The sequence below is a fragment of the Conger conger genome, chromosome 1 (genome assembly GCF_963514075.1).
Source record: "Conger conger chromosome 1, fConCon1.1, whole genome shotgun sequence".
Lineage (NCBI taxonomy): Eukaryota > Metazoa > Chordata > Actinopteri > Anguilliformes > Congridae > Conger > Conger conger.
Window position 1 is genome coordinate 47117354 of NC_083760.1, and position 10519 is coordinate 47127872.

A 10519-nucleotide genomic window follows, 5' to 3' on the forward strand; every position below is an offset into this window, starting at 1 on the left:
ATTGACAAGTGTAATCATAAATGTCCAAACACCAATGAGCCTATAGGGGAATCAAGATGTGATGCATAAAATATACTAACACACGCACTAAGGAAGCAATTTAACACAGCTTTATAGCCATTGGTCCCAAACATTATGGTGTCCTGAAACTGGAGGGCTATGTATAGCTGCTGTAATTTGTACATGATGAAACCAAAGTGCAAGTGTCTGTCCCCAACAAGTTCACGGTATAATGCATATGATCAATTGGAAAATGATTTTTCTGAAGCAGCCCTTAAAATTGGTTGCTACATAAAAAGCGTGAGCTTGTCTGTCCTATTCTTACATGATTTTATATTTCACTAAAAAGAATGTTATAATTTGCCTCAAAAAGTATAATAATTCAATGTCTGTTTTACATAACACAATACTCTAATACATGATTTAAGGCACTTTCACGTATCACATGCATTAAGATAATGGAATGGAATAATAAAAGTTTCAGTAGCATTAACATTTCATGCATTAAATAAAAGGGAGGAAAAAGTCAAGTCTGGCTTTTTGAATTAAACAGTTTTCTATTTTTCTGCTTCTGAAGTAAATGTGCATGTATTATAAAATAATACTGCCATTCATGTATTATTTAGATGTTTATCATCACAGATTTTATTCTTCTTGGGTATAATTTGCATTACCTCCTGTACATTGTCTCCATCTGACTCAATGGCTATGGCAGTAATTTTAATGTTTGCAATGTATATTTGGTACTGGGAATGTCTTTGGTACTGGGAGTGTCTCTGTAAATGTATTCTCACCTTTGGTAAAAATAGCCTAAACTGTGATGTGAATAACTAGTACAAGCAAAATAATTTGACATATTCAAAGACTATTATGAACTTATTATGATAACTTATTGATACACATCATTAGTCGTTCGACAATTGTTTAGTCAGTGGACTGAACTACACACTTTAATTGTTGGCAAGTCTACAATATACAATTGTATACAATATACATTCAAATATATCATATATTATTATGAGTTATTAACTTATTAGTGACTGTCAATACTTAAAGCGTAGCTACAGAATGGGGTCCAGAATTATTGTAATCCTTAAGATATAGACACAAAAACTGTCAAATGAGAAAAATGCTTGCAAATTTTACCAAATCATTGCACCATAGCAGCACATAAAATGATCCAAGGCTATTGTTATAAGGGGCTATGAACCCAGATCAAATCAAACCACACCTTGACCTCAAACCAAAGTTTGTAAACATTGAACCTGTGGGTGCAAACTGGTGGCAGAAAGCACACAAAACTAAAACAATTCATATTGATGGCTCATCAAGAAGACCAAGAAAGCTATGATAAAAGTGTGGCACTCTTAGCACCGGAATTATGTGGTGTTTCTCATTATAAATGATCTTGCTATATTGTGTTGAGACAGCATTTAATTCGGCTCTGATTTAATTTTGTGTGCTTACTGTGTTGAGTATTAGTTTCATATCCATATTGCGAATAGCATTGTAAGTATAAGTATAAGAGACTGAATGCTACAATTTTATTGCAAAATAACACAAAAAGGTATTATTGCAAAGCTTCTGAGAATTCAATTATTTTGGGCCACAATAATCACAAAAACACTCTGTGAGACCCTGGTCGGATTCAGTAGTGTGCTTTATTAATGAGTCTTAGATTTTTGAAATAAAAAACTGATTGCTCCCAAAAAAAGGCTTCATAATTATTGGTGGCACACCTGGTTTAATACTTTGTGCAAACACCCCTGGCAATGATGAGAGTCATGAGTCATTTCCTATAATTTGTGATAAGGTTAGAGAACACATTTGGAGGGATTTGACCGTACCTCCATTGACACCCCTCTTCAGTTCAGACCACAGGTTTTTGATGGGATTTAAGTCTGGAGACTGAGATGGCTGTTGCAGAACATGGATATTGCTTTCACTTAACCATTTCTGTGTTGATGTTCATGTATGTTTCGAGTCATTGTCCTGCTGGAAAATCCACCTATGACCAAGTCTCAGCTTTCTACCAGAGACAACCAGATTGTCTGAAAAAATGATATGGTACTTCATTCAGGGGCGAATGGAATCCTGTCCGCGCCTGTCGTCAGTTCCGCTCGGCCTTTCCACACTGGATTGGAAGGGGGTGGATGTAGCCAACTGGATGATACAAACAAGAAACCCAGAGGTTGAAAGAGGCCATCGGACAGTCATGCAATAAAAACAACGTAGCCAGCTTGAAGTAACCCTTACCTGTCTCTACGTGGATATACATATTAGGCTGTACGCTAACTGACTAAAATGCAGCTAGCCATCTGGGGATCGTGAACTCTGGAATAACAGTAGCTAGCTAGCTAGCCAGCTTGCCGGGCAATTCGGAGGACTGAATTCGCACAGGGCTCCAGCATGACGGACAGCATCATGAGCAAAGCGGCCACCATGGAGATCCCCATCAACAGCAACGGGGACATGGGGACCCTGCCCGAGGACGACGGCCTGGAGCAGGCTGCACAGATTCAGTGGCGCTTAGATGAGAAGCAGGTGATGGTGTCGGGGCCCAACCTGAACGAGACCAGCATCGTGTCGGGGGGCTACGGCGGGGCCACCGAGGGGATCATCCCCACCAGCTCCATTAAAGGTCCCAGCATGCACCACAGCGGCAGCGGGTCGTCGGCGGGCGCGGATGACGCCGCTCGGGACGTCGCCGTGGAGAAGTTCGACATCATGAAGAAGTGGGGTCTCAACACCTACAAGTGCACGAAGCAGATGATCTCTGAGCGGTTTGGGCGGGGCTCGCGGACGGTGGACCTGGAGCTGGAGGCGCAGATAGACGTCCTGCGGGACACCAAGCGCAAGTACGAGAACGTGCTGCGGCTGGCACGGGCGCTGACCAACCACTTCTACAGCATGGTGCAGACCCAGCATGCACTGGGGGACACCTTTGCCGACCTCAGCCAGAAGTCGCCCGAGCTGCGGGATGAATTTGGGTACAACGCAGAGACTCAGAAGCTGCTCTGCAGGAATGGGGAGACCCTCCTGGGGGCCATCAACTTCTTTGTGTCCAGCATCAACACGCTGGTCAACAAGACCATGGAGGACACCCTGATGACCATCAAGATGTACGAGAACGCAAGGCTGGAGTTTGACGCGTACCGCGCGGACCTGGAGGAGCTGAACATGGGCCCGCGGGACGCCGCCACGCTGGCACGCATCGACACGGCGCAGCAGCAGTACCAGATCCACAAGGAGAAGTACGAGAGGCTCCGCAGCGACGTCACCATCAAGCTCAAGTTCCTGGAGGAGAACAAGGTCCGGCCCCGCGCCCGTGCTCTCCCCGCCAACCAGAACATCCCCTTTTCTGTGATCGCTTTTACGGCCTGTATAGCGTAGTGGTTAAGGTACATGACTGGGACCCGCAAGGTTGGTGGTTCGATTTCCCGGTGTGGCCACAATAAGATCCGCACAGCCGTTGGGCCCTTGAGCAAGGCCCTTAACCCTGCATTGCTCCAGGGGAAGATTGTCTCCTGCTTAGTCTAATCAACTGTACGTCGCTCTAGATAAGAGCGTCTGCCAAATGCCAATAATGTAATGTAATTGTGTCATTGATCTTAAAAAGTGCCCCAAGTCCCCAACCACTGGCAGCAAAACATCTGCAATGACCCACCTCATTTGACAGTAGGTAGAAGGTGCTTGTCATTTCTCTTTTGTCATTGAACATGTTGATGGTGTGTATGCTGCCAAAAGATTTTTTAACAACAAAAAAGGTTTAATCTCATCTGATTATTAGCTCTCTTCCGGTCATAATTCCAATGAGGTTTGGCAAACTCCAGCTGCTTTGCTTTGTTTATTGTGCATAGGAAGGGCTGTCTTCATGCCACCGTTCCAAAGACTATGCTTTTTTGGGCCTTCCTTAAAAAGAGGAGAGTTGGTAAGGTGCTGGAAGGTGCAATCAATCTCTGCAGTTCTTAAATAGGTTCTTTATGGCCTCCCTCACCATCCATGGGGACAACCTGCATTTGCGTCCTCTTCCTGGCAAGTCTGCAATCATTCCATCTGCCAATTTTTTATTATTATTGCATATTATTATATGTTTAACCACTTAGCACTGTAAATTTTAATTTATGTATTTTTTTGTACCGATTACCAGACTTGTGATGCTCAGTTACCATCTTTTCTGTACCAACTTTTGATAGCTTTTCCCATGCTAATGGATGACAAAGGGATTTTGCATACTTGTTACCTCATTGTCTATACTCTAGTGAAACAGGAAATGATGGAATGACACTATAGGTTACTGCGACTTATTATTGACTGAGATTAACTTTTGAAATTGTATTGCCAATGTTACTTCTTTATTTTATTTACAATACTTGAACATTGAAACATGAGAGTAAAAATGTATTAAAGTATATTTATTTTCGCTCTGGAAAAAATTAAGAAACCAAGTTTTTTTCTTAAATAAGCATCTCTACATGTCTGGCAGCCATTCCTTTACAAAGTCTGTTGAATTCCAACACTAGCTAGCACACCTCATTCTTCATAATGAGGTACTGATTTGGTGATCACCAAAACCAAATCTTATTTAAAGGGCAAAGGTATAAAAACCACTGCTGTGGTGATCACTATCCTCTTGCAATAGGATCAGTTAGGAGGCATGTGCTAGTCATGCCTCAAAAGTAATTGGAATCAAAAATAACTATTGACCATGCCAAAAGAGTTGAAAATAAAAGCTTTCAGTGATGAAAAGAAGGGTTCAGTTCTGGCTTTACTGGCAGAGGGATACAGTGAGTGTAAGGTTGCTTCAATCCTTTTATTTAAAAGAACAAGGTCAAGCAGCAGACATTGTGGACAACAAAGCTACAGACCGGTAGAGGGCAAAAATGAGTCTCTACTGACCGGGATGACCACCGACTCATTGAAATGTCACTGAACAACCATTGTATGACATCAAGTGACCTACAAAAATAATTGCAAATGGCAGCTGGGGTGAAGTGTGTGGTGAAGACGGTTTGAAACAGGCTCCTCAGGGCAGGGATGAAGTTGTGAAAGCCAGAAAAAAGCCCTTCATCAATGAGAAGCAAAGAAGAGCCACGCTGAGGTTTGCAAAGGACCATTAGGATTGGACCGTAGAGGACTGGAGTAAGGCCATTTTCTCTGATGGTCATCCAATGGTTAGATGGAAACCTGGATAGGCCTACAAGCCACAGTGTCTTGCACCCACTGTGAAATTTGTTGGAGGATCGGTGATGATCTGGGGGTGCTTCACCAAGGCTAGAATCAGGCAGATTTGAGGTTGGGAAGGACGCATGAATCAAGCCACGTACAAGGTTTTCAGCAGGAAAATGCTCCATGACACATAGCCAGGATCTTGTTTTCTTGGCATTATACAAGGTCTGAAAACACTGCATCTTTTTGTTATTTTGACCAATTGTAATTTTCTGAAAATAAATGCTCTAAAGGCAATATTCTTATTTGTAATTTGGGATAAATGCTGTCAGTAGTTTATAGAATAAATAGAAAATGTCAATTTTACTCAAAACCATACCTATAAATAGTAAAACCAGAGAAACTGATAATTTTTCAGTGGTCTCTTAAATTTTTCCCAGAGCTGTATGTTTGAACACAACATATAGATTATTATATGTGTTATCATATGCAGTCTTATTTCTTCATCTTTATCCATGGTGCCAGTAATTGTACTGTACATATCGCATATGGAGTAAATGGACTGGTTTAATTTTTCCCCAGGAATATAATAAAATCTAGAAATCCTTTATGCTTGGACTGTCATAAAGAGGACGTTTAACCTCTAGTTTAATGGCTGTTCTCCCTCTCTCCACTGTCAGGCTTGGGTTCAAAACATCAGCTTCTTATCCACTCTGCTAATTTAAAAAGAGGAGCTCAGATTAAAGGCTCTAGTGTTCTCCCACACCCCCTTTGTATTCTGTGTAAATAGAACAATGCATGGAGAAACATCCTGCTTTTCATATCAATTTTCCATAGATGTCAGGAAGAGAAACCTATGAAGAGAAAGAAATACTAAAATTATTACTTTATTTGTGGAAAGGGATCTTGAATATTGATCCTTTGAAGCTTCATTAGCTGGATACTGACATCCCAGATTGATGTCTCTTTAAACTGGGTCTTGGTCCAAGCTACCCTGGGAATCACACTATTGACTTTGGATGTTTGTGTTGCTAGGCACTGGAGAGTTTTGGCTGCCTTTAATGGGATCCATCAATTCACCTTCCCTTTAATAATTATTGTTATAACATTCACAGGAGACTGGATCTTAAGAGGAGCTTCCCCTTGGTTGCCCCATGTACAGAAGCAGAGCTCTCAGGCTGCGCATTAGGAATTTTCATTTGTCTCTGTCCAGACATGCTTTTTTTCAAAGCTCAAACTAAAAATCAAAGCATAGCTACAAAACACATGGGGCCTGCGGTAGAGATATATCCCATATGGAGAAGGAGCAAATCCTTCCAAATAATTTAACACCATTAACCTGAACATTGAGGGGAAACATTCCTGGATCTTTGCTGGATTAGCATGGCATAATTGAAAGGCTATTTTATGCCCCCTTTGAAAACTCATTGATTTTCATATGCTGTGCTTGCTTTTAACAAAATCTTTGATTTTCTTTCTGTTTTTGTGATCTAAACACACAACATGTCTGGGAAGTGAGGCTTTAAATAATGCCTCAAAAACCTTTTTGGACCTTCGGTTCACCTTGTGGCAGATCACTCCAGGCATCTCCAAAAGCGGTGTCTGCAAGCAGCAAAAACCAAAGGGGAAACCTTATGTGATTGTTACTGATGATTAAAAGAGATGCTAATGTTAAATGCATTGATCAATGCTCATCTACACTCACCCCCTGTCCTCTGCAATATCAATACATTGAAAACATCATTTGTATCAGCAGTTGTTTCTTTAATTAAGATCTCCCCAAAATCTTTTCCATTGATTCATGCCATTACAATATTGACTGATTTGTTGTGCTGACCTGTATTTTTTCCACTCTTTTGAAATGATTTCGTCAGAATACCTGACCAATTCAAGTACGTAAACAACATACATGGATACAGGATTTCAATACTTAAAAAATATTTTATAAAAAATTTTTAAATCCATGTTTGTATTTTTTTTAAATGCATGTCCCTTAAAGAAGGACAAAATATTGTGGGAAAGATGCTTAATATATGTGGTGTACTATACAATGGTCTCTATACTGTCGAGCAGTATTTTTTCTTGTTTTTCACAGTTCCATGGGATTCCAGAACACTGCCCCTAAAGTGCCAAGCCAATGTGGTTACCAAACAAACAGTTTTTACTTTTTCTAACTTTAGAGTACAATTCTCTGTAATGTAGGACTTACGTATACCAGCAGCAGGACACACTAAAAAATACTTGACATAAAATTACTGGCAAGCTGATTCAAGATACAGAGACTGTTGATAAATTGTGCCTCGAAAGTGAAAACCTGAGATAAAATGATCAGTTAAATTCATTTCCAGTGACAGGGACATAAATCACCATAAATATATACACTCAGTGAGCACTTTATTAGGTATTTATTATACTTTTTAAAATTTCTTCTGCTGCTGTAGCATGTGTTGTGCGTTCAGAGATACTCTTCTGCGTACCACTGTTGTAATGTGTGGTTATTACTGTCACCTTCCTGTCAGCTTTGACTAGTCTGCCCATTCTCCTTGGATCGCTCTCATTAATAAGGCGTTTCTGGCCGCAGAATTGCTGCTGACTGGATGTTTTTTGAGTTTACACCATTCTCTGCAAACTCTAGAGACTGTTGTGCTTGAAAATCTCAGGAGATCAGCAGTTTCCGAGATATTCAAACCATCCTGTCTGGTACCAACAATTTGACATTCCATGGTCAAAGTCACTTAGATCACATTTCTTCCCCATTCTGATGGTTGATGTGGACATTAACTGAAGCTCCTGACCCGTATCAGCATGATTATATGCATTACACTGCTACCACACAATTGGCTGATTAGATAATCGCATGAAGGCACTCAAAATTCATAACAGAAATAATGTATATAATTGTACTGAACCTCTAAGCCTGTTTCCATACAACCAGTACCTACTAGACCCAACTATCAAGGCACAGAATATCACGTTCGCAAGCTCATAAAATTTGCCGACATTGCATGAGCTAGCTAGCTGATATTTGAAAGCATGCATACTAACATTAGCTGGCTGAGGTAAATGTAAATCAGTTCACCAGCAAGCAGTTGTGATTAACTTTACATTGTTGCATTAATGTTATTAATACATGGCTCGGGCAGTAAGAGCAGTCGTCTGGCAGTCGGAGGGTTGCCGGTTCGATCCCCCGCCCGGGCTGTGTCGAAGTGTCCCTGAGCAAGACACCTAACCCCCAAATGCTCCTGACGAGCTGGTTGGGGCCTTGCATGGCAGCCAATCGCTGTTGGTGTATGAATGGGTGAATGGAGAAGCATCAATTGTACAGCGCTTTGGATAAAGGCGCTATATAAATGCCTGCCATTTACCATTTTACCATTTACATAATATAACATATTCATGATTAGCATTTGTTAATGTTGCATTACTACCGTGAGCATGTCATTGTTGGCTCTTTATTTTAAAAGTAACATTATCTGTTTGAATCACATGAACACTTGAAACACATGAACCTCCATAAACCTTACCTGTACAGAGAACAGTCGTGGCACCACGACTGTTTGTGCAGTGAGGAGCGGTGGGTGGCTGGATAAGATGGGGCTTTATTTTGTATCCCAGAGATTCCTTGGTGGTTTTCTCTGTGTTCTGATATAATGACTTGAAAGGCAATATGTAGAAATTATCTGCATAGAAGACATAGCTCCATAGCCCAATGTTGACCTCCCTGTCAAACAAAAATGCCGCTGTACACATCCCACATACATGTGGGGCTGGAACGGACGTGCACTATTCTGCTATTGCTGCTAGCTACAACTTTTTGGCTTGTTGACTCGTATTTATGACTTTATGAAAAAACACCAATGTTGCATTGTGATTATATAAGATTCTATGATGGATAAGTATATTAAACATATTAACTAAAGTATTGCATATTGATTACTGCTCATATTTGTCTGGTAGCAACACATATTTGTTGTATTTAACATATTTTATTGGCTACAAAGAAAGTATGAATAAAATGAGCTCTCTAGAATATTGTGAGTTGGGAGTGAGTTAAGAGGTCAGTACCCGGTTGCATAAAACACCTTAAGTGTAATTTCCCCTTAAGGTTTCCCTTAAAATTAAGAGAGTTGCACAATGAACCCTTAAGTGTCTCTTAAGGCTTTCCTGAAGTGAAATGTCAGAAACCCTCAAAAACACCCTTAAGTATTGTATTTTTCCTTGAGTAATCCCATGAAATACATTAAGTGTTGCATAAAACACCTTAATGACAATTTCACTCAACAAATTTAAGGTTAGCTTAAGTCTCGGTAAATGAAGGAATAGCTGAGTTTTTTTTGCCATTGGCGGAAGAAAATGTCCCTCCGTGAATTTTTTCATGATAGAGAAAATACTCTAGACTACATGACAGATGAAAAGTTTTTTAATATAGATTTTCACGTCAATCTATTTATGAGATTGCAAACAACCTGGAAGCCAAACTCGATCAGACAATATACCATGTGTATTACCGTGTGTATTGTGTTTTAATTGCACTGCGGGTTTTTGCAAAAATTTTCAAAGCAGTGCTAGGTCTACAGAGACGAGAGTGATTACACTAGGCATAGCTACTAATTTATTTCATATTTCATAGTTACTTCTTAAATGACTCTCACTCTGCTACTCCATCGGCTCAGGTGGTCCACGACTAAGTCCACGCTCTAAACCATCAGGGATACCAGCCAGAACCGATGAGTCCTTTCCAAGAATGTATTTGACCATTTTTGTGTACTCTGATAAATCGGCTGGCATTAATCTAATCTGTTATTTCCTCCCACATCTTCTATTTTTGGTCGCTGTCACAGTTGGATTGAGTTTGTTTTTTAAAATGGTTTTTATTTTCACGTATTCCTCCAACAGTACACACTTCCCTTCATCCGTCCAATTTGGTTTCCTTTTTTTGCAAAATAAAATAAGATATAGCTAGACTACTATCTTATTGTATAGCCTACAGTAAGTGATCGTGTGTATGCAACACCCTCAGATAAAGGAGAAATCAACCCTTAAGTGTCAAGAGTTAAGGGAAACACTTAGGGGTTTTATTCAACCGGGCACAGGCCCTGAAAATGTTGAAACATATTTTCCATTAAACATTTTAACAAACCCAAAGATTTTCTACAGTTTCTTTCACTTAGCCGTGATGTATAATGATGTTTGGTATAACATTGCCAAAGATAGACTTGGGGATGAAGAAATACCAAATTAAAAACTGTTGCCATTTAAACTCATATCAGGTGATATTCCAGGGCACAATATTCCAAGTGAATATTGTCCTTCCATGCCCCCAGGAAACACACAACATGGCGGACCTTGA

General features: G+C 40.2%; 1 protein-coding gene across 1 annotated transcript; it reads left to right on the forward strand.

Moving 5' to 3' along the window:
• The first annotated feature begins 2152 nt into the window (after positions 1-2152).
• Positions 2153-3393, forward strand: LOC133126990 (arfaptin-2-like). The gene has a single exon (XM_061239597.1). The coding sequence runs from the start codon at positions 2410-2412 to the stop codon at positions 3391-3393; it is 984 nt and encodes a 327-aa protein (XP_061095581.1). The 5' UTR covers positions 2153-2409.
• The last annotated feature ends 7126 nt before the right edge of the window (positions 3394-10519 follow it).

What these genes read in the sequence shown, in the direction of transcription:
- LOC133126990 (XM_061239597.1), top strand. Translation starts at nt 2,410, where the DNA reads ATGACGGACAGCATCATGAGCAAAGCGGCCACCATGGAGATCCCCATC.